The sequence below is a fragment of the Globicephala melas genome, chromosome X (genome assembly GCF_963455315.2).
Source record: "Globicephala melas chromosome X, mGloMel1.2, whole genome shotgun sequence".
NCBI classification, from domain to species: domain Eukaryota; kingdom Metazoa; phylum Chordata; class Mammalia; order Artiodactyla; family Delphinidae; genus Globicephala; species Globicephala melas.
In genome coordinates, this window is record NC_083335.1 from 107,949,787 (window position 1) to 107,975,346 (window position 25,560).

Here is a 25,560-nt window from a genome sequence, read left to right on the forward strand (position 1 = left end):
CATTTCTTGGCATGGGAATACATGTGCCCATTGGAAAGGCACCCAAAGGCACCGCCTGCTCACCTAGCAGTATGCCTACAGAGCTGTGCCTTCCCAAAGGAGTCATTTTTCTTATCCCCATGGGTTTGTGGGATTACAAAACCCAAGAACATTGAGGAAAATAGAATGTGATGGAAAAGGAAGTCTAAATACACTGAGGGAGAAGAGTTTGGGGGTAAGAGAGAGTTCTCCCAGAGCAAAAACAGGATCTAGGCAGCCAAAGAAGTCAAAGTTTCTCACGAGCAGAAGGACTCATCAATGCCCCTAGAAATGGCAGGATTTGAGAGGGAGTTGGGAGGCCCAGGGCCCCAGCAGCGGAGAGGAACACTTGAAGTGGCTACATGGGCTGGGATGGCAGGTTTCTTTTCAGAAACACATAACAGATGATCAGAGGGTCTCCCAATACCCTAGGAGAAGGCTGAGAAATGGAGTAGCCGGGAAGTGGGAAAGGGCCTAGACTGGTTCAGTTTCCAACTAAAAGGTGGGGGTGGGACCTCAGAGTCAGACATGAGACTGACTGACTAAAGAAAATGGCTATTTCTCGCACATCTGAACTTGAGATCTGAGACACGTTTGGCACAGAAATTGAAGACAAACATTCCCCAAATGGTTCTGACCAGTTGCCTAGTCATGCTTTAAGAGAAAGGTACCTTTTGTCACGTGCTACTGTGTACCAGCATCTATCCTGTAAAATGTCACCAAATTCATCCTATTTAAATCTCACAGCAACAGTGAAAAGTAAATTCTATTTCACCCTTCATTCCACATGGGGACAATGAAACTGGGAGAAGTGAAACAATCTGCACACACATTCAGTGAGTAAGTCACAAAGCCAAACCACAAACCTCAATCTCTTTAACACCAAAGCATACTCTTTTCTCCACTATGGCAGTGGTTTTCAAACTATGTTCCACAAAACTTAAAAGGTACTTCAGGGGCTTCAAATATTCAGTTAGATTTTTTATAGTTTTAACTATTTCTAACAAAAGCAACACCCACAAATTCTACAACATTGGCAGCCACAGATACGCTAGTTTTTGTTATCAGGTTCACTGGGTTTTATGCAGATCTCAGAAGAGAGCTTTTCCTACCAATATCTAGACACATGCCTGAACTTCTAGCAGCTCTGTCATGATTAGAAAGACTATAGCTCTATTTTGTTAATTCAGGTGTGTGAATATCCACTCATATAAAACGGTACAAACAGGGACATAACTGAAGCAAATGCACACTGCACTCAAATGCCAGGCCATGCTCAAACACATCAGTTTGGAGGAAGCTGCCATCTTGGCAGAAGAGACCGGTAGTAAGCACATGAGTACCTCCTTACATTTGGAAAGTGTTCTGTTATTGACAGTTCAGTGTTTCTAGGATCAGTTTAATTGAATATTAAGTGTGCAAGGCAAGCTGTTAAAAATTGATTGCCGTGATCCTCTATTCCCCGTGTTTCCTGTAAGCTGGTGTTAAAACTACGGGCTTGATTAGATCCAAGTTCATTTTTTTTTCCTTTTCTTTTTTTTTTTTAAGATGTTGGGGGTAGGAGTTTATTAATTATTTATTTTTGCTGTGTTGGGTCTTCGTTTCTGTGCAAGGGCTTTCTCTAGTTGTGGCAAAGCAGGGGCCCCTCTTCATCGTGGTGCGCGGACTCTCTTGCTGCGGAGCACAGGCTCCAGACGCACAGGCTCAGTAGTTGTGGTTCACGGGCCTAGTTGCTCCGCGGCATGTGGGGTCCTCCCAGACCAGGGCTCGAACCCGTGTCCCCTGCATTAGCAGGCAGACTCTCAACCACTGCGCCACCAGGGAAGCCCAAGTGCTTATTTACAACTATGTACATACACACAGATGGTTGTTTTTGGTTGTTTTTGTGTGTGTGTGGTACGCGGGCCTCTCACTGTTGTGGCCTCTCCCGTTGCAGAGCACAGGCTCCGGACGTGCAGGCTCAGTGGCCATGGCTCACGGGCCCTTTTTCCTTTTCTTTTGGCATCATTGATAGCATATGCTTCCCACTGCATGGTATCAGGAGGCACACAAAATCTGGTTTTCCAACTGTTAGCAATGCTACCATTAATATCTGGGTTCATTTGATGTCAGTCTGGTCTCTCTATCCTGAATTTCTCCATCAACCATTCATCTAATAGCTTTAGCAGCTATTGGTGATAGTTACCTTAATTCATTTTTCATTAGGGATTTTAAAAAATGCTAACTTTTAAATTTTATTATTTCTCCTGTACTTTTAAAGCTGTGATTCTCCTATAAACAAGAATTTTCTCTCATTAGCTATTAGGTTACCCTGAAATCAGTCAAATCTAGTATGCTATAAATTAAAATAGATGTGTCAACCCAATGCACTTGTGATTCTTATTTGGAACCTGAATCAAAGACCAACTGTTTAATTTTTTTAAAGGACATGCTTGAGACAATCAGGAAAACTGACAATTCGCCAGGTATTAGATGTTAACTATGGAATTACAATTAGTTTTTTGGTTGTTGTAATAGTCCTTTCCATTAGATAAACACTGATGCATTTATCAGTGCAATGATATTATACCTTGGATTCTACACAATGTTCCAGGCTGCTCTCCAAAAGGAGGTGTATCAGATGAAACAAGATCAGGCAAAAGTTGCTGGCTGTTGAAGGTGGGTTGATGAGTACACGGGAGTTTGTAGTACTATTCTTTTTACTTTTATTTGTATTATTTTCCATAATAAAATGTTTAAATGAATTCAGTTCTTATACTAGATCCAGAAATTGGTGAAAACTGAAGTGGTTACCATTTGCAATTAATTAACCTGTGTGGAAATCAAGATCTATCATGCAATAGAGTACATAAACTGAAGTTTGAAAGACAGTCTCCAACTTACTTCAAAACACCATTTAAGGTGTTTGGAAGGGATACCATAATAGTTCTGAAATTAAGAATGAGAGTTTTAAAACCTGGTTTGTTTGTTTTTTTTAAGTGAGTCATCTATCAACAAGGGACAGAGGTCAATTGGACCATCACCATGGTTGTAGAGCATTGAAGAGCATGTCTTAACCTGAGAGCATTAGAATATGTCTGTGTCATGTTGTTGTTCCATCACCCAGCACAGATATACAGCTGTCTCTGTAACTAAGAATTTCCTCTTGAGGAGATGGGAATTCTTTCAGTGACTAAAGATATTTTTATTGAGACTGCCATTGTCTAAAGTAGAGAGGGACAAACTACAGCCTGCAGTCCAGCCCACCATACAGCCACACCCATTTATGTACATATTGTCTACAGCTGCGTTACCAGGTATAACAGCAGAGTTGAGTAGTTGAGACAGAGATAATATTGCCCGCACAGCATAAAATATTTCCTATCTGGTCCTTTACAGAAAAAAATTTGCCAGCCCCTTGGTATAAATCAAAAAATAAACTCCAGGGTATAGATTTTTAAAAGTTGACTTATATCAGGAGAGGATAATACACTCTAAAGGATTTATATTTCTATGATTTAAATATCAATATATCATTAATATTTTCTGGTTTAACAAAGAACAGAATTGGGGGAAAAGATCAGCGGTTCAACAAAATTTTCATTACTAAAGTAACCACAGAAGCAAAAAAAAAAAAAAAAAGAATCAAAAGACAAAACAATTTAAAAAGTGCTATTTGCATTCTTGCCAAGTTCTTTGACTGATCAATCTTCCACTGTTGGCAGTTTTCTGACAGTCTCCTGATTTTACCAATGTAATACTCCACCTCAGGGTATGTCCTCATGGCCCATTCCTTTATGGAAGAGATGTTTACTCTCCCAATAGAAAATGCAACCAAGCACTTAGAACAAGTTTTGCCTTATCTTTTGAAAGGAAGGACAAGAGATTCAAGACAACTTGACAATGAAATTTTAGGCATGTACACAAGATGTTAGTGAAGGAAAACAGTGAACCATAGCACATGTTCACTCCTTGGTCGGGGAATGAGGGGAGAGGAAGAGCAGAGTTCAGAAAGTCTTTGCTCATCTCTCCACCAGAATTAAGGGGCCCTACACATGCTCAGGGTAGATATTCGAGAGCCAGATCACAGATCACTTGAAACTCACTCACCAGCTTCTTGCAAGGCTGACAAAAACAGTGTGTTAATGATTTACAATCTGCAAATCTGGGGGGGGGGGGGAGGTGGGAGGTGGGTAGGGAATAGTCTAGATCCTAACGTTTAACGGAATTTGTAACCTTATCATTTCACTAAGGTGGTATGAGTCTCTTTCCTTGAGAAGGCAACCCAAAAAGGCTAACCTTGGACTAAACAAGCATGATGAAGGAGTCCTCACTATACCTTCAAGATGTGTTCGTTGGACACCTTGTCATCAGAGGACACATACAAACGAATGAACACAGAATTGCTGTATTGGCCACGAAACGTCGCAAGTGTCTGAAGAAGGCTGAACTTTCTCTCTGACCAAACCCCTTCAGGACCGATATTAGATTCAAGCACAGGCCAGCGGAAAGGTGAGTGCCGCAGGATATGTAACAATGGCTTGGCATCTGCTTTTTCGATCGCTTCTGAAAGGGAGCAAATATGAAGAGAGTTAGAAATGCAAACTGGATCACCGAACTAGAAAGCAAGTGTATCTTCTCAAGAGAAAATTCCAGTAAGGTCCCAACCTAACTTTTTCGGGAGAGGTGCAGTGGACTGAGCATAATCACAGAAACAGAACTACCTATGATTCATACTTCAGTGTGACTGTTTAAACCTGATGTTCTTGCCAGGAGAGCTGACTAGGGAACCTGCCCAATATTCCCAACAATAAAAGATGGGCTCACTATACTGACCCAAGCCAAGGAGCAATGTTAAGCTGAGAACACTCTGCAAAACTAAGGAACAACCCTAACTAAAGGAAACTGCTCAATAAAACTAATCACTCCCCAACAAAAATGAATTACTGCTTCAGACTCTTTCATCATCTTTTAGCGCCCTCTTCTAGCTCACCAAATAATACCTCAAAACCTAAACAAGTTAACACACTTCTCAGAGGCACTGGCTTCTTCCTGCAATAGCCTTGAGAAAGTGTACCAGGTAAAATGTCAGGTGTCTTTTTTTTTTTTAATTTTATTTATTTATTTATTTTTGGTTGTGTTGGGTCTTCGTTCCTGTGCGTGGGCTTTCTCTAGTTGCGGCGAGTGGGGGCCACTCTTCATCGCGATGCAGGGGCCTCTCACTGTCGCGGCCTCTCTTGTTGAGGAGCACAGGCTGCAGACACACAGGCTCAGTAGTTGTGGCTCACGGGCCTAGCTGCTCCGCGGCGTGTGGGATCTTCCCAGACCAGGGCTCGTATCCGTGTCCCCTGCATCAGCAGGCAGATTCTCAACCACTGTGCCACCAGGGAAGCCCTCAGGTGACTATTTTAACTCCAATCAGACCCAAGATGCTGAGAGGGGCCTAAAGTGCTCAACAAAGATGGCTGTTAGGCTGATGGAGAAGCAGAAGGAGCCTGGCCCAGCTGGGAATCTGGATTACTCTAGGCCCCAGGAGGTTCCAAAGGACATAGGTCTGGTTTGAGAAGGAGTGTTACTATGTCCTTCTCAAACCAGACCTAGCCTCCAGATTCTGGTTTCTGTACCACATGCAATATGGTTTGCCCTTCTGACCCTACCCAAGTTTCCCATGGAGTAACTGATACCTGAAGAATCCAAGCCAACCACTGAAATAGAATTTTCTTAGTTTCTCCATCAAGCTAGCAACAAAACATTAAGACGGAGGTCAATCAAGAAAATATGGTACTGGCACAAAAAGAGAAATATAGATCAATGGAAGAGGATAGAAAGCCCAGAGATAAACCCACACACCTATAGTCAACTAATCTATGACAAAGGAGGCGAGGATATACAATGGAGAAAAGAGAGTCTCTTCAATAAGTGGTGCTGGGAAAACTGGAGAGCTACATGTAAAAGAATGAAATTAGAACACTCCCTAACACCATACACAAAAATAAACTCAAAATGGATTTCAGACCTAAATGTAAGACCGGACACTATAAAACTCTTAGAGGAAAACATAGGAAGAACACTCTTTGACATAAATCACAGCATGATCTTTTTTTTTTTTTTTTTTTTTTTTGCAGTACACGGTCCTCTCACCGTTGTGGCCTCTCCCGTTGTGGAGCACAGGCTCCAGACGCGCAGGCCCAGCAGCCATGGCTCACAGGCCTAGCCACTCCACGGCATGTGGGATCCTCCCGGACCGGGGCATGAACCCGTGTCCCCTGCATCGGCAGGTGGACTCTCAACCACTGCGCCACCAGGGAAGCCCCAGCAAGATCTTTTTTGACCCACCTCCTAGAATAATGGAAATAAAACCAAAAATAAACAAATGGGACCTAATGAAACTGAAAAACTTCTGCACAGCAAAAGAAACTATAAACAAGACAAAAAGACAACCCTCAGAATGGGAGAAAATATTTGCAAATGAATCAATGGACAAAGGATTAATCTCCAAAATATATCAACAGCTCATGCAGCTCAATATTAAAAAAACAAACAACACAATCAAAAACTGGGCAGAAGACCTAAATAGACATCTCTCCAAAGAAGACATACAGATGGCCAAGAAGCACATGAAAAGCTGCTCAACATCACTAATTATTAGAGAAATGCAAATGAAAACTACAATGAGGTATCACCTCACACTAGTTAGAATGGGCATCATCAGAAAATCTACAAACAACAAATGCTGGAGAGGGTGTGGAGAAAACAGAACCCTCTTGCACTGTTGGTAGGAATGTAAATTGATAGAGCCATTATGGAGAACAGTATGGAGGTTCCTTAAAAAACTAAAAACAGAATTACCATATGACCCAGCAATCCCACTACTGGGCATATACCCAGAGAAAACCATAATTCAACGAACCCCAATGTTCGTTGCAGCACTATTTACAATAGCCAGGTCATGGAAGCAACCTAAATGCCCGTTGACAGACGAATGGATAAAGAAGATGTGGTACATATATACAATGGAACATTACTCAGCCATAAAAAGGAACGAAATTGGGTCATTTGTAGAGACATGGATGGACCTAGAGACTATCATACAGAGTGAAGTAGTTATCTATTTTATACATATATATGTCAATCCCAATCTCCCAATTCATCCCACCATCCCATATTATACTAATATGTATAAAATAGATAACTAATAAGAACCTGCTGTATTAAAAATAAAATAAAATTCAAAAAAAAAAAAAAGACAGGAGTAGCCAGGGACTTCTCTGGTGGTGCAGTGGTTAAGAATCTGCCTGCCAGGCTTCCCTGGTGGCGCAGTGGTTGAGAGTCCACCTGCCGATGCAGGGGACACAGGTTCGTGCCCCGGTCCGGGAAGATCCCACATGCCGCGGAGCAGCTAGGCCCGTGAGCCATGGCCGCTGAGCCTGCGCGTCTGGAGCCTGTGCTCTGCAAAGTGAGAGGCCCGTGTACTGCAAAAAAAAAAAGAATCTGCCTGCCAATGCAGGGGACACGGGTTCCAGCCCTGGTCCGGGCAGATCCCACATGCCGGAGAGCAACTAAGTCCATGCGCCACAACTACTGAGCCTGTGCTCTAGAGCCCACGAGCCACAACTGCTGAAGCCTGTGTGCCTAGAGCCCGTGCTCCGCAACAAGCGAAGCCACCGCAATGAGAAGCCCATGCACGGCAACGAAGAGTAGCCCCCGCTCACCGCAACTAGAGAAAGCCGGCGCAGCAACGAAGACCCAACGCAGCCAAAATTTAATTAATTAAATTTTTTTTTAAAGGCAGGGGTAGTCAAAATCCAGTCTTGGAAAATAGCTCCTTTCTCTAAGCAACACCTTTAAATATTAGTAGAATTCTTAGTAGCTCTCTTTTTCCTTAAACAATATCTTTAAGCATTAATAGAACTCTGAAAAATAAGGGTGGTAAATTATTTTATTTATTTTCTTTATTACTCACTCTCATTCATGCAAGATGAATAAAGGATTTTGGCTTTCTGTATGGCTTCGATGTCCCGCCTTCTACTGATTGATTTCTCCAAAAGTGCTAGGAAGGTTAAAAAAGGATTCATTAGTATCCAGCCACAGGTGATGCTGAGTTGGAGGTCATTTGATAATCAGTCCCAGCCTCCAGAAAATTAAATGTAGAGACAGACAACCCTGGAAAAGATATGTCTATAAAAGATAGCAGAACCGATTCCAAGTTGCTTGAGGTTCAAATAACAAATATTTTTAACATCCTCTTCTCCAAGGTTCTCCTAATTCAAAGAAACCAAAAGTTCAATTTCCAACTGAGACTGGACCTTCTGCCAGGGTTAATGTTTTCTGCCACCTACACACAAAAAAACCCAGAATTCATTTTTTCAAGAACCAAAAATAAGTGAATTCTATTCCTCGTTTCTGCACTGAGTAATATTCTCAACGGAGGCAATTTCATCAGGGTCGGGTTTCTTAAGATTTCTTCACAGTCCAGCCGCTCAGGGAGGTCATCTGTAAGAAATTTCCCATTAGGAGTTTTATTCAATATTGCATAAACATGCCGTGGACTCGGAAGACATTGTTTAGACAGGAAATGGAGAAGCAAGAATGTAAAGCCTACCCAAATTGCCTGAAAACTTGCCCATTTACACATTCAAAGTCCTGGCCATTTAAAATGAGGCCATGTATATAAAATGGCTGCCAGCATGGACACAAGCCCACCTGGAAAATGATTTTCTGTTTATAAAATCACTGATGCTATTGTTTGAAGGTAGAAAACGACAGCTGTCACTATTTCATTAAATAAGGAACTAGGAAAGCCAAGACTCAATAAAAACTACCCTCCCCACAAAATAACACCTTGGATGTACCTGAGAATATCAATTTACCAACATGAAGCCAAGACAAAGAATTCCCACACAGCACCATGGCACTGCCTACAACGAGCTATGTCAAACTGCAGTTGTCAAGGAATTTGGTATTTATTTCTGAAACAACCTAGCAGCCTCCAAATGATGGTACAACAGATGCTCCTATAGTACTTTGAATAGCTTCAAGATACAATGTACAGTGCTAATCAAATTAGTAAATAACTACATATTCCCTAAAGCGGAATCTACTTCTAAACTACAAGTTCCACATTTCAAAAAAAAGGAACCCAGAGCTTCTGTCCAGTTTTCTATAAGCATCTGTACATCAAACAAGTACATATAACTAAGATAAACTAAATAAGTTGAGCTCGATGTGGACATTTTCAATTATTTCAACTTGTTTCTTTCTTGTGCATTACCACAGCAATAAAAGTGGGATAACTAGCCCCAAGGATAAAAGATGATTTCTTTTTTTAATAAACAGAATCTCTAAAATCATACCCACATATATTTCTATTCAAATCAGATAATGTGCCTTTCCACCATATTGCTTCCACAGTCATTGGACTGCTGGGGAGACACATTTGAAAGTAAGTAGTCCAAATTTCATTTGGGGATGCACTGTTATTGTGATGCTATAAACACTCCACAGGCTGCAAACATGAACACCCTGGGGAACAAAAATAAGCTATGGAACAAAAGAACTCAAAATATTAAATATGTACCTGAGTGTGTACTCAAGGCGCTCTATGTATCACGAGAAGGGGAAAAGAGGACATGTATATGCTAAGTAGGGCAATCTCCAAACCCTAACGGTGCACAAATATCAATAATTCTTATGTGTCAAAATTCTGGCTTCTGTACCAGAATTTGACTTTTGAAACAAATTCAGCTAACACAGGTTCCTTATCATACCCTTTCCCTTCTCCTCTCCTTCTCTTCAAACCCAAGCAGGCAGGAGAACGTTGATATGCAGACAATGTTGTGACAATCAGTTGGCTGCATCCATTTTATGTATCTCTGTATTTCAACTAGTGGTAAGAAGTATAAAATCTAACCTGGAGAGTCATTAATGAGCAGAAAACAAAGCCTATCAAAGGCAATTACTCAGGTTATTACACTGTCCCTAAAGCACTGAGAAGGGCTCATGGGTCACCCATATTAGTGTATTCCCATGATAATCTGCATTGTTTCTTGGAAGATTTCTCAGTCTCCTCTCACCCCCATCCAGGTGTTCCTAACCATGTTACAACAGAGAAGGAAAACTCCAGTTCATAACCTATAGTACAACAAACCTCAGACTTTAAAATCAGTTTCAAAGTGCCTATGATCATCAAAATTTGATATATGTGTGTGTGTGCATACAGGGTAATTATTTCTTCTTCTCACTATGCTCAGATAAAATTGGTTTTGCCCCCCAAAAAGGCAAAATAATAGACAGGGTCAAGGGGGTGAGCTTTCAATCACAAAGACGTGGGTTCCAGTTGCAGCTTGCTGCTACTTTCTAGCTGGAACTTAAGCAAGTTACTTACTCTCCCTAAGCCCCAGTTTCTTCATTTGTAAATCTGGACGAATAATAGCACCTACCTTCCAGGGTTGTGGTGAGGATCAAATATTTTAATGCACAGAAAGTCCCTATCCCAGTGCCGCAATACGTGGTAAGTGATCGATCAATGGTGGCTTAAACAGGCTTCCAGGCTGAGTTAGCTCTACATGAAATTGTAAAGTAATCAAGCCTGTTTCTAGTGCTTTCTCCATAAATGTTTTTTCCTCCTCCCTTCTCAGGATATTGGTAGCCAAAAGGCCTTCTGCTAACCCAAGACATTGGCACTCCTTGTGCAGGACTCTTGCACAAACTGGACCTGCCCTAACAACCAAACAAAAGCCCATGCTCTCAACATTTCCTCTGTTTCCATAGTAGAGGCAACGCTCCAACAAGAGATAACGTCTGAAAATACTTTGCCACATTCCTCATCCTAGACAACAAGGCCTTTTCTTTATGTACACTTTCTCAATGAAATTATAACATACCTACAGAAAAGTGCACCAATTATAAGTTGAAGGATTTTCACAGAGTAAACACACCCACATAACCAACATTATGACCAGAACCCCTGGAGCCCCTTGTGCTCCCTTCCAGTCACTATCTACAATCAAGACAACCAGCATCCTCTTTTGTGAAGTGCTTACTCAACTCTATTTCCCACATTTCTATTGGTAATCTTTTTTCTTATTAATTTATAGAAGCTCTTTATATATTCTACACACAAATCCTTTGTTGAATATTTGTATTGCAAAATCTCTTCCATTCCCCAGACTTCATTTCCTTAATGGTATCATGTAATGAACTGAAATTATTTTAATGTAGTCTAACGTGATCACTTTTTCCATCTTTGGTAAGCATATTTTGTGTGCTATTTAAGAAACCTTTGCCTACCCTGAGGTCATGAAGATAGTGCCTAATGTTCTCCTCTAGAATCTTTACTGTTTCACATTTGAGTCTACGGTCCACATAGATATTGGGTTTTGCCCATGCCTTTGTAACACAGGCTTGGCCTCACAGGGGACGAATCATGTGAGAATTTTAATAAAGAAGGTATTTTTGGTCATTGGGCCTCAAATATTATCACAAAAAATTACTTTTAGTGCATAAAATAGGCATTAACAATGGCTATTCTCCATTAGATTAAGTGCTCTCTGGGTCAGGGACTGAGTCACATTCACCTTTGAACACCCAGGGCTTAGCGCTTAGCATGGTTGGTATTCAATGTTTGCCGAGTTGAATTTCTGTCAAGGAAAGTCTGAGAGAGTTTTTCGCCCAAATGAAAAGGAAATGTGAGAAACTGGACTTATTTTGTTATTTCTTTTTATAATCAGCAATGTCCTAATTATACTAACATCCATTATCTCCTTTTCTCACATTGCAGTCCGCATATCATACAATGAGATCCAAGATTTCATCTGTTTTTGTGAATACCGGTTTTTAAGCTACGTAAGTCTCGTTTCACCAGTGGTCTCAGGTTGACCTTCCACTTCCCTGCTCTTCTATGGCGGGGGTGGGGGGGGTACTTACTGGCATTCAACCTCCTTTAACCGCAGAAGCCAGACAGGACTATCAACTCTACTCCGTCCACATTCTCCTGCTCAGACAGGGCCTTTATTGAGAGCTCTGGAATAAGAAGAGGGAATTCCAAACAAAGAAAAACGATACTCCTAAGGACTTGGCAGTCCCCTGGTAAGTCAAGAGCTCACGACAGTCACATACAGCTCAGGCCAGTCATCTGGAGACTTTGCAATATTTAGGACTTTGCCAACTAATACTGTTTTCAAAAACTCCACACGCACAAAGTTTTAGGCCTGTGAGCAAACACCTACCAAGAACCTCGGTGTTAAGGTGACGCCATTTAAACAAGATGGTCCCAGAGCATAAGGATTATTTCAAAACACGCTCCTCTGTGTTCTTTCTCCGGACCCTGTAATCCTTTTATGTGCCTGTTCTAAAGGGGATCCTCTGGCTACTTGCTAAGAGCTCGCTGGAGCTGTGTGCCTGATTTGCTTAATATTTAGAAACAGCAACTGCATTCTAAAGCCTTCAGTCAAATGTCATCAAGGTGAATTCTCAATTTCATGTAGATTATGCCAGCATTTCCTTTAGAAATCAGTGGGAGTGTCCTCTTAATTCTAGCGAGAGAGAGAGAGAGAGAGAGAGAGAGAGAGAGAGAGAGAGAGAGAGAACATGAGAAATCAAACTTTGGAAAACCAAATCTACATTTTAAGGGAAGGTGTGCCCTTCCACACCTACATAAGAAACAGAATGTTCTCTAGACACATATTTTTTTAAACCTATCATATGATGGCCTGGTTTCTCCTTTGGTGGTACTTAAAAACCACCTTTGGCTGGTCCATGGTTGAATGTCGCCTCTAATCTTACTATTTTTAGTCTCTGTTGATTTTCCAGGCTACAGACTTCAATCTGGTTTCCAGCCTCCTCAGTTTATTTACCGTATTGAAAAATTTCATTTTTCTAACTTACACTTCATGGGTATTAAGTTCTAATGCAGTTAGATGTGGAGACTCTAAATCAGCTTGCAAAGCTCATTGTTATTCTCATTAAAAAATAAAATTCAAGTTAACTAAGTCATGGTCTGTGGATCCCATAACCCTCATGTTTTCACACGAATTGTGTGACACTCGACTTTGCAGTTCCTCAGCCCCATAGCCGGTCAAGCATGGGATTAACTGAGTCTGTGACACACTGAAAAGACAATAAGAGCTGATATTTCCCATTCTTCTGGAAAACTGCCACCCAAACATAGGTAGAGAAGCTGTCAGAATGCTTTTCTCTGTTCATTTTTTATGATCATCTCATAAATGATAATTGTTGGTTGGCATTAGCTTAAGAAAAAGGGGCAGAGATTATTTTAGGGGCATGAAAAACCTCGAACTCATCTATCTAAATCATGGGTTACCAAATAACATAAAAATATTCCCCTTTTAACACAAAAGACCTCTTTGTCCATAATGAAATCAATTTTATACAACTGCCAGACACTACAAAAGTCTCACAGAAGCTAACTCTTTTATTATGTGCACTTATAAGTGAATTTTTAAGGATTACACTTACCAGGGTCACACTTCAAAATAATTTAAATTTTAACATCACTCTTTGATAGCATAGCATTACAATGAATCTGCCAATATAATATTTTAACTCATAAAAATAGCTTTCCTATTTAGATAATTTGAATCTTAGCAGATAATTCAATGTAAGGCCTGTGCTGAACTTAGAGTCATTAAAATTCATCTTCAGTTTTTTTTTTCCTACAGTACAAATCTTAATTACATTTTTCCTGCCTATTTCTACCATCTTAACATTACAAGAAAAGGCCATGTATGGTTACATACCCCCCGCAGTGGTCCTTCCTGAGCAGTCCTGAGACATCCAAGGACCCTGGTGACAGCGTTCACTTATTAAGCACCTGTTCTGTGCCAGGTATATTGTACATGACCTCAATTAATCCCCCACCAACCCTAAGCAGCATGTATCATTAACCCTAGTCTACAGGCAAGAACTGTCATAATTTGTCCAAGGAAACTCAGCTAGTAAAAGTTAGAGCTTGGATTTGGACCCAGGTCCCTGACTCCTGCTCATCTGACCGTCAGGTACCCAGTAAAATTCTGCAAGTCACTTTCCTAAGTAAGAACAAGGCCCCCAGGTAGCTAAACCAGAGGCAGTCCTCATGGACTTTCTTGACAGAGCTCTCCACCATAACTGGAAGAAACGCCTTCTCCGGTTATATCAAGACTTGTTTTTGTAGTGGTGGAGTGACCCTGTGCTGAGCCATCTACCCCCTTTGCCCTGTAACCATATTTGTGACCAGTGACACACACTCCTGATGCTCCTAGTCATAGGTAGGAGGCCTGGTGAGGTTAGATCAAAACAAAATTAGCTGGGCCCGAAAGCTTCACTTCACATTATGTCCTAGTCTAAACCAGTGGTTTCCAAACTTGAGCATGCATCAGTATCATCAGAGGGGCTTCTTTTCCCTTTTGTTTTAATTGAGGTATAGTTGATTTACAATGTTCTGTTAGTTTCTGGTGTACAGCAAAGTGATTCAGTTATTCACATATATATTCTCTTTCATATTCTTTTCCATTATGGCTTATTACAGGATATTGAATATAGTTCCCTGTGCTATACATTTGGACCTAGTTGTTTATCTATTTTATATATGGTAGTTTGTTTCTGCTAATCCTAAACTAATTTATCCCTGCCCCCCCACCCCTTTCCCCTTTGGTAACCATGCGTTTGTTTTCTAGGTCTGTGAGTCTGTTTCTGTTTCATAAATAAGTTCATTTGTGTCATATTTTAGATTTCACATATAAGTGATATTATATGGTATTTCTCTTTATCTTTCTGACTTACTTCACTTGGTATAACCTCTAGGTCCATCCATGTTGCTGCAAATGGCATTATTTCATTCTTTTTTATGGCTGAGTAGTATTCCATTGTGTATACATACCACATCTTCTTTATTCATTCATCTGTCAATGGACATTTAAGTTGTTTCCATGTCTTGGCTATTGTAAATAGTGCTAAGAACTTTGGGTGCATGTACCTTTTTCAAATTAGACTTTTCTCCAGATATATGCCCAGGAGTGGGACTGCTGGATCATATGGCAACTCTATTTTAGTTTTTGAAGGAGTCTCCACACTGTTTTCCATAGTGCCTGCACCAATTTACATTCCCATCAACAGTGTAGGAGGGTTCCCTTTCCTCCACAACAACTCCAGCATTTGTTATTTGTAGGCTTTTTGATGATGGCCATTCTGACTGGTGTGAGGTGGTACCTCATTATAGTTTTGACTTGCATTTCTCTAATAATTAGTGATGTTGAGCATCTTTTCATGTGCCTGTTGGCCATGTGTATGTCTTCTTTGGAGAAATGTCTATTTAGGTTTTCTGCCCATTTTTTTGATTGGATTTTTTTTTGTTATTGAGTTGTATGAGCTGTTTGTATATTTTGGAAATTAAGCCCTTGTCGGTCACATCATTTGCAAATATTTTCTCCCAGTAGGTTGTCTTTTTGTTTTGTTTACGGTTTCCTTTGCTGTGCAAAAGCTTATAAGTTTGATTAGGTTCCATTTGTTTACTTTTGTTTTTACTTCTATTGTCTTGGGAGACTGACCTAAGAAACATTGGTACGTTTATGTCAGAGAATATTCTGCCTATATTCTCTTCTAGGAGTTCTATGGTGTCATGCCTTATATTTAAGTCTTTAAGCCATTTTGAATTTACTTTTGTGTATGGTGAGAGGGTGTGTTCTAACTTCACCTTTCCAGCTTTCCCAACACCACTTGCTGAAGAGACTGTCTTTTCTCCATTGTATATTCTTGCCTCCTTTGTCGAAGACTGACTGTAGATGTATGGGTTTATTTCTGGGCTCTCTATTCTGTTCCATTGATCCATATGTCTGTTTTTGTGCCAATACCACGCTGTTTTAATTACTGTAGCTTTGTAGTATTGTTTGAAGTCTGGAAGGGTTATGCCTCTAGTTTTGTTCTTTTTCCTCAGGATTGCTTTGGCAAATCTGGGTCTTTTATGGTTCCATATACATTTTAGGATTATTTGTTCTAGTTCTGTGAAAAACGTCATGGGTAATTTGATAGGGATCATATTAAATGTGTAGATTGCTTTGAGTAGTGTGGCCATTTTAATAATATTAATTATTCCAACCCAAGAGCATGGGATAGCTTTCCATTTTTTTGAACCATCTTTAATTTCCTTTATCAATGTTTTATAGTCCTCAGCATAAGTATTTCACCTCCTTGATCAGGTTTATTCCTAAGTATTTTTTATGTGATTTTAAAAGGGATTTTTTTTTAACTTTCCCTTTCTGATATTTCAATGTTAGTGTAAAGAAATGTAACAGAAATGTAACAAATGTCAATCTTGTATCCTTCTACAAGATTGCTGAATTCATTTATCAGTTCTAGTAGTTTTTGTGTGGACTCTTTAGGGTTTTCTATATATAATATCATGTCATCTACATATGTTGACAATTTCACCTCTTCTCTTCCAATGTGGATACCTTTTATTCCTTTTTCTTCTCTGATTGCTGTGGCTAGGACTTCCAATACTATGTTGAATAGAAGTGGTAAGAGTGGGCATTCTTGTCTCGTTCCAGATTTTAGCAAGAAGGCTTTCAGCTTTTCACCATTGACTATTATGTTGGCTGTGGGTTTGTCAGAGGGGCTTGTTAAAACACAGAGTGGGGCTTCCCTGGTGGCGCAGCGGCTGAGAGCCCGCCTGCTGATGCAGGGGACACGGGTTCGTGCCCCGGTCCGGGAGGATCCCACATGCCACAGAGCGGCTGGGCCCGTGAGCCATGGCCGTTGAGCCTGCGCGTCCGGAGCCTGTGCTCCGCAACGGGAGAGGCCACAACAGTGAGAGGCCGCATACCACAAAAAAAAAAAAAAAAAAAAAAAACAACAGAGTGTTGGGTCCTTCTGCCAGAGTGTCTGATTCAATAGCTCTGGGGTGGGGGCCAGAAGTTTGCATTTCAAACAAATTCCCAGGTAATGCTGATACTGCAGGTGGAGAAAAGTACTTTGAGAACCACTACTTTCAACCAACAGCACTCACCAGCCCTCCTTCCCCCAAAGCTTTACTAAGGTATAGTTGACAGTTATCAGCAGTCCTTCTTGATGCCTGTGACCCCAGGACATCGCCAGCCCAGATTTCCTCCTCTCCCATTCCCCACCTGACCCAATGTCAGATCAGAAGCTTTACCCTTTCTTTGCTGGTTTCCTCACTCTGTAGCTCCATTTTAATTCAACATCAACATTTTTCAAGGAGAACGTTACTTTGTTTTGTCCTGGAAACACTCTCCTTGCACTGGCCCATTTAGGCCTTAGTCCTCAGTTCTGAAAAACCCGGCTTTGAAAAGTTCCTTTCTTAAAGATGAAATGCAATATGTGTTTGAGGTGAGAGTCGATTCACTGGTTTAAGAAAAAAAAAATAATCAGCACTATGCCAGAAAGACTTCCAAATGAAAAAAACAACACAGGATAGCTATTTTCAACTCCTGCTTATACCACACCCTACAGAGAGGAAGAGTGGGATAAATATTGCATCCCTGAAATCCTAAAAAATCTGAGCTCCAGACTTCACGATTCCTCTCTCATCTATGACAGCGGCATCAAAACACTGTAAACATAGGTTTAAAAAGCCACTTCCCCAACTAACCCCTGTTTTCACTCCCACCTTCCATGAGGAGGTGAGAGCAGCAGAGGTTCTATTCTTGGCTATTCAAACCACAGTGTGTGGTCAAGGGCATCTGCCCCTCTAAAACTGGGTTTATGACAGTGAGGGGTTCAGAGCTGTGCTCTCTTTTCTTTCTCTGTCCAGAATCCTCTCCTGCAAAAAAAAAAAAAAAAAAAAAAGGAAGCAATAGTATCCTTGGCACAAGCAGAGGACCCAAAAGGGCAAGAGGGCTGGTGGGACAGAAGTTAACTTCCGCACCCACTGGCTGTGGCTGAAGCTCCCCTAGCTGATTCTTCCAGGTGTCTGGGAGCGTTTCAAAAAAAAAGGGGGGCTACAGAGAAGACACAATGACCCTTCATGCTGAAAGGAGAAGAAAGGAGAGAAAAGGATACCCAATAATGCTTGAGGTTTTCTGTAACAAAGAAGACAAACTCTACCTTCATCTGGATCCCAAGCTAGAAAACAGAATAGCATGCTGGGGCCTTCAGAACTTATCTCCGTACATCAACTTCCTCCTCCAAGCCATGCAGCCAGCACGCTCTGGCAAAATGCATCGCTCATCGGCACCCCCTGACATGACATTTACAAATGGCTTCCCGCTGCCCGAGGACAGAAGCTAAAATCTTTAAACAGCCTACAAGGCCTATGTGCTCTGGTCCCTCCTCTCTCTTCAGTTTTGTCTTGTGTCCCCATTCCCTTCCAACTCTGAGCTCCAATCACACTGGGCTTCTTGGGTTTCCTCAAAGGCACCAGCTGGACAGAGCCTCTGCTCATGCAGCTCTTTCCGCCTGGGTTAAATTTGGAGACATTTGAAATGCTAGACCCATAATCTGTGGGGGACAAATTATATGGCTGGATTGGTTTGGGCAACTCACATAATTTTCCTGACCTTCGCTTCCTCAGATGTAGGGCAAAGACAGAAATAAACAATGATGGCAACATCACAGAATTAGAATGAGGAGCCACAGAGAAAACAAATGATTTGCTAAAGGAATAAAATTAGTAACAAGAAACGCTTGGGCCTTGGGGAAGTGAATTTATGAATTCAGAATAGACAGCAGGTAGGAGAAGCAGTTCAATTTGGAACTCAATCTAAAAGGTCACTACAGGAAGTCTGGTTAGTGACACAGGCAAACTTGTGAGTGTACTAGCACATATTTGTGAGTGTGTGTTTCTCTCTCATAAATATAAGCTCCCATACCTATCTTAACTGTTGTTGAAAATAAAATTCCCCTCTCATTTTATAAATTAAAAGGTCCATGCATGTTTTAAAAAGTATCTCTCACTGTGCAAATATCAACACTGATGAGGCTTTCCAAACAAACATATCTAGTTTGTGACAAGTTATTATCCAACCAGCCTATAATTAATTTTCCCGTTATGGGTAGTGCCTTTTTACATGGAATGTTCTCTTGACACTTTAAAGCAAATAGTCCGTCATTACTAATTCATTAAGTATTCACACAGATGCTATTAATCACAATGAAGTAATGTGGTATTAATGGGTAGGTTATTAATCTGCAATTACATGCAGATTTCCTAATAAATTCAAGTTGCCCAAGTTTTTTGAGGAGAAAGGCAAGGGAAAACCAAATGAACAAATCTTTCAGAAAACAAATTAAGGGGAAGAAATACCTCTCCCTGTACCATAAGAGAGAACATATAAAATTTATGTTTTCTTTTCATCTTAAGAAATCTTCGTTCGTACCCAATACGATGACATTTGCATTATACAGGTTTTCAACAAAATAATAATATAAATGAAGGAAAAACAAACCACCCATGCACCCTGGAGAGGAGCTGAATTTCTTTAATGGCATACCATGTTCTTAGATGTAGCAAAGCCTGGCTGCTCAACATGTGGTCCCTGGAACAGCAGTGTGGGCATCACCTAAGAACTTGCCAGAAATGCAGACTCTCATGTCCCTTCTCAGACCTACTGAAACAGAATCTGCATTTTAACAAGATTCCCAGGTGATCCATGTACACATTCAAGGTTGAGAAGAAGGGTATCAAAGTACAGTTTTGTACTTTGTACTCCAGCTGCAAAGTGGAGTAGAAGGAAGTGGGGGAATTTGGCTTACACACCATTGTACATGAAAGCCTAGGTGTGCTGAGGAGGGAACAGCAGGCAAATCTCATTGAAATTGTTCAGAAGTACATAAACAAGGTGGATGTGACAAGCAGCTGGGGAATCTGGATTATTAGGAATACAATTTACATACCATGTTTCATGAAATCTAAGAAGCACGTTTTTTTTTTTTCATCTTAACATCTCTGAAATTGGAATTCATCTTAAAGCTGTCAGCCAGGTACAGTCACAATGTAGATGCCATCGCCTACCCATGTGTGACCTTGATCTAGCAGTTCTTATTGTCAGCACTTCAAATGAGCTGGTTGCCGGGCTAGGAAATTATCGCTTAACTCATCTTCAGAAAGATTTCACTACAGTTTGGCTATGAAATGAAAACTTACTGTATATCCAAAAAGGCAGTCTTGGAGGAAAATCCCTGAGATGACTGGGAACACATTTTAAAGAAATGCTGAATCACTGCTGTTATTGATGGAAAGAGGAGAGTGTTTTGTGAGAAAACAGAAGTACTGATGGTTTGAAATCAAAAATACTGTGAGGAAGTTTTAGGAATACCTTAACCCATCTCTTCTGCTTGCGTTTTCCTTTTTAATTAATGCAAAAGACTAACGTGATAAAAATTAATGTCTAAGTGTAAAAAACTTTCAATGAACATAAAATAAAAATCCCAAGTGCTAAGAAACCACTGTGTAATAGCTTAGTCTTAGTTAGCATACATGAAATAGTGGTGCACCTTGCAGTTGACAGTCTTTTTGATTCATTGAAATATGGTATTAATTTAGTTGAGGCTATGAAAGACAGCAGTGTTTGTGTGTTCTCCTGCTTAATTTTAAGTCAAATAAATATAACCAACAAAACTGCAATAGCATCACCACCAAAGAAGACCCAGTATTTCTCCTCCTGGGAAATAATAAATGTGTCAAGAATATTCAAGCTGTGTTTCAATTTAAATAAAAGAAGGCGAGAGAAAAATTATTCCAAATGACTGCAAAAGCATTTTAAGGACAACTGAACCTCCGGTGAGATGAGACATTTTAGTTCCTGAATGCTGGGTCTCACATCCAGGTCTCAGGGGCAAGAATACAAGTCTGGCTGAGCGGGGAGGCAGGCGTGAGACCTCTGGCAAGGGCAGCTTCGTGGGCGTCCTGCCACAGCGTGGGCTATGCAGCCTTCAGACCTCAGCCGGAGCCACAACTGCCTTTCCTCACCCAGCACTTCCCACACAGTCCCCACTAGACACGTTTCATTCTGGCAACGACCTGCAGCTTTCAAACCCCAACTTCCTCTTCTCCACAGCTCAGAGATTCCAGACTGACACGAACACCTTTGACCTCAATTAAAATAACTGAATTTTAATGTCTTAATTTACTCGCACTGGTGTGTATCCAGAGCAGTGTGTAGTCAAGGGGGAAAAAAGAAATCTCTTTCCTTACATTATTCCAGGACTTGGTCAAAATGTTGGGAAATATAAATTGCGAGAAATTAATAAATTAGGGCATTGCCCAACAGTCTTTAATGTGCGCTAGCAAAGCATACTGCCAGAGTGGTTATTTTCAATGGTTCTCGTTTCAGAAAACTCACAGAACCTTCTCCAGTAGACAGTGGCTACAGTTCTCTACTTGGTTAGTTAGACTGGACATCACACTTGAGTAGGTTCTCAAACTTGGCCGCAGGTTAGAACCACCTGCAGGGGAAGGGTGGTTAAAAAACCAGAAGCCAGCCTGTACCACCCCAGACCAATTACATCAAAACCTCTGAGGATGGGACCCAGGCATCTGTGTCTTTCAAGCTCCCCTGTGATTTCAGTGTGCACCTGGGGTTGAGGAGCACTGGTCTAGAACTGCCCTGTCCAATTCAGAAACGGCTAGTCGCAAGGGGCTGTTGAGCACCTGAAATATAACTGGTCCACAAAGGACACATGTTGCAAGTGTAAGATGCGTAGTGGATTTCAAGGACTTAGTAGGCAAGAAAAAAACGTAAAATGTCTCACAAATAAGTTTTTTTATATTGATTCCATGAAATGACAATATTTTGGATATGCTGGGTTAGATAAAATACATAATTTCACCTGTTTCCTTTTTACTTTAATGTAGCTATTAGAAAATGTAAAGTTACACGTGAGTTGCATCTGTGACTCATTACATTTCTTTTGGACATCACTGCTTTGGAAGATGCCTTTATAGGTCACTAGCTGTGTGAATATGAATGAATTGCTTAACCTCTCCAAGCCGCAATTTTCACAACTGTACAATGGGATAATACCACCTTCCTGGTTTTCAGGGGTTTTACCAGGTCAAAATAATCTGAATTCTAATCCTAGCTCCATCGCCTATTAGCTGTGTGATATTGGGCTGGTTATTGATTGTACTGCTCGGCTACTTCTATTTCCTCATTCCCAAAATGTAGATAAACCTTCCATCTTACAGGCTTGTTGGGAGTTCAGTTTAGAGAGTTCAACAAATGGTAACAAGGGTATTATTAAATAAGGTCACCTCTATTAAGTGCCTAGAATGTTAGGGCCTGCTCTGTGAGATCTACTCTTACGAATTTGGGGAGGGGGCGATCTGTTAAAGGCTCACTTCACAGTAAGTAGAAGAAATACCCCCATTATTAGTAAATCAGGGGAGAAATGGGGATTTTTCCACATTGTAAAGATGCTCAACCCATCCACACCTTCAAGTTGCAGTTGAAAAGTTCTCAGAATTGAGGATGAGAGCACAGCTGAAATCATCTCATCAGGCAGTTTGGAAATGCGAGAATGAAATTTTCAACTCCGTTTGGCCATGCATTTGTGTGCAACCAACTTTTAAATTTTTCTGGTGCCTGAGTTTTGCCACTGACCAATTAGGAGTATAGTAAAGGTAAGTGATTGTCCCATTTCTCTAAGACACAGGTTTCAAGGCCCAGGAAATCTGAATCATCTGCTTCTGCTGTGAAATCTGGATGACCCTTGGAAGTTCCTGCAAAAATCCCATATTCTCAGCTCCGTTATTATCCCGGCTTCTGGCAACCAAAAGCAGGAACACGTGGGAACTTGTAGGAGCTTCAGGAATCGTTACCACCAAAGCTCACGTGGGTACGCCTCCGAACTGTTACCACCAAAGTCAGCTAGGATTTTTCTTCCCTTCCCAGTCATCCTCTTTCAGGAAGTGGCTTTTCAAAAATATGCAACTCTTTTGAACAACTACAAAGTAAAATACATTACACACACCAACCATGCAAAATAGGGCCTGGGTGTGGGCAGGTTGAGAAGTGTCACTGTAGGTATATATATATGTCTTTCTCAGGATGCAAATATCCTGTGTCATTAGTCATGCCAAAAACCTTATATTTAGTCAAAAGATCCCAAATTTAGTTGACAATCTTCTAAAGTAAAATGTTTCTATCTTCCTACAACATTCAAGCTAACTAGCAGGCAACTTTTCATAATGTATTGCAATATTTATACTACAAACAAGCCCCCTCATCTGTTTTTCCACTCCTTTTCTTCAGTCTAGTCCCATGCATAGCATTTCCAGGCTGTCACTCCACCTTTCAGAAACCTCAGCTTCCTTGCCCCAAGTCAAAACTCTCACAAATGGATTCTGACATCCTTCATCCGCCATCTCACTCCTGTCATCTCTCACCAACAGCGCTGCTCATTCCTTCCTTCCAACAGACCCAAGTTATACTGATTCGGTCTTCTCCTTGGAACCTCACTCCAGCACCTCCAGATTTACAGCCCCCCTCCACCCGCTGCCATTTCAAGTTCAAACAAGAGTCCCTGTCTTCAAGATCAGACAACGAGCGAGCTCTTTCATACACCACATAATATGTACTTATGAATGAAGACACTACTTTGTATATTACTACTTTCAATCATTTGCACTGTTTATAAATATTTTTAACTACACTATGACAAAGGCTGTATCATCTCTAGTTGGGCACTGACCTTTAACTCCCTGCTTTCATAATAGGTATGTGGTAATAGACAGTAATTTCGTCGATAACTGTATTTGTTCTGTGGCGTAGGTAATCCCGTAAAGCTTGCACTTAACCAGTTCAAAGCTTGGCACTGGCACAAATCTCCAAACACCTATCTCCAGTTTCATCTAATATCATTATAAACACCTATTAACTGTTGGTAATGTGCTCATTACCCAGGGATTCTAGACAGTGGACTGCTCAAATATTTGGGTATGAGTGGACCAGTGGGTCCATGTAATAGCTGTCTCCACTCAAAACACCTGAATTAGGATGCACTGAAAGGCTGAAGTGAAATAAAACTATACCTCTTGAGGCGTGCCCCAGCAATCTTTACATAGGCAGGGGTTCTTAATCTTTTTTGTGCCATACATCCCCTGGGCAGGCTCTTAAAACCTATGGGCTATTCTCAAAATATTATCTATAAGAACATAAGATAAGAAACATAGGTTTACAATGGAAACCGGTTATTTCAAAGCACAGTTAACAAAACAGTTGTTTTACTGTTTGACATCATGATATATGCACTACTTCATTAACTCATTAAATAAGATCTAGCGTCGAGTCTAGCCACTACTATGATTTTGAAGTGGTGATGTATGTACATAATATTTCAAGATACCTGCAACATCTGTATTAAGATTTTTAAAAAATGATGATTCCCATTGGTAACAAAGTCACAGCTAATAATACCAGAGTTTGTAGCCTACAGGCATAATTAAAGAAAATGCTAAAGTTCCATCAAAGGTTAGTGAAAATAAAGATGCATTTTTTTTCCTATTCAAGTCCCTGAATTCTATCGACAGCTCTCTTGAGGGGACGTGGGTCTAAGTTAAAGATCCCCTAGGGATGAGGAAAAGAAAAGAGAGAAGGAAAATTGGTATAAACAACAAGAACAACAACAAAAAATAATGGTATCTAAAGAAGATCTAGAGCAGCCTAAGATGACACTTCTTACTTTCACCAATTCCCCTTTCCTCTTCTCTCTTTCCCTACAGGAGAGATTTAAAACTCACATACACCAATGAGTATTTTGTCTGACAAGTTAGATTAGCAAGACCTTCCAGGGTTTCAGGTCATGACCAAGATCCGGCAATAAAAGTTTGGAATACACAAATATCCTAACCTATTGTTTTCACCCCTAGGTTTGCTTCTTTCAGGACCAGCTGCCTCGTTTACAGGAATGATGAGACTTTTGGGAAAAACTAGATCACAATATTTTACTTTAATAATACTGTTAAATTTTCTTATCTATTAAAGTTCTACTTTTTATTTGATTAGGAAACTAGCATTTCTTAAGCATCTACTATGGGCCAAGTGCTTTTAAAATGTTCATTTAATCCTCATGAAATTAGCAGTAATAACAGATGCCACTTATCAAACCCTGTTAGAAGACTTTCGCTGCATCTCACTGAATTAATCCAACAGTATTGCCAGATGAGAAACTGAGACTCAGAAGGAAGTGGTTTGCCTATGGTCATATAGCCAATAAGTGGCAGAGTCCCAGTTTCTTTTCAGAGCCCAAACTTGGCCGCCATTCTGTGAGTTCTTATTTTCCTTGTTGTAACTTACACAAGATCACACCGCCAGGGAGTCTTGGAGACCCAAGAAGGGCTCTAGCCTGCTGCACTGTCCTGCCTTCCTGAAACCTAGAACACAAATGAAGAACTGACAATACCCTTCCTCTCCTGTCAGGGGCAAGCTCTGGTTGCAACTCACGGCTCTTCTGGGACAGCATGCAGGGCCCCAGGCTCAGAAGGGGGGAGAAAGAGAAGACAAAGCTACCCCACCCCAGCCAGCCACATACAGAGGGCACGATCTTTTTCTTCAAAAAGTATTTTCTGAGCAATAACTATATGCCAGGCACTATGCTGGGTGCTGCTGGGTT

At 40.8% G+C, this 25,560-nt stretch overlaps 1 protein-coding gene across 1 annotated transcript in view; it reads right to left on the reverse strand.

Moving 5' to 3' along the window:
* PHEX (phosphate regulating endopeptidase X-linked) overlaps positions 1-25,560 on the reverse strand; it is a 201,450-nt gene that overhangs the window by 155,104 nt on the left and 20,786 nt on the right. The window contains exons 4-5 of the mRNA XM_030843712.2: positions 7,961-8,047; positions 4,337-4,563 (exon numbers count right to left, since the gene is read on the reverse strand). Of these exons, the coding sequence (XP_030699572.1) occupies positions 4,337-4,563; positions 7,961-8,047 (314 nt within the window). The remainder of the gene's footprint in view (positions 1-4,336; positions 4,564-7,960; positions 8,048-25,560) is intronic.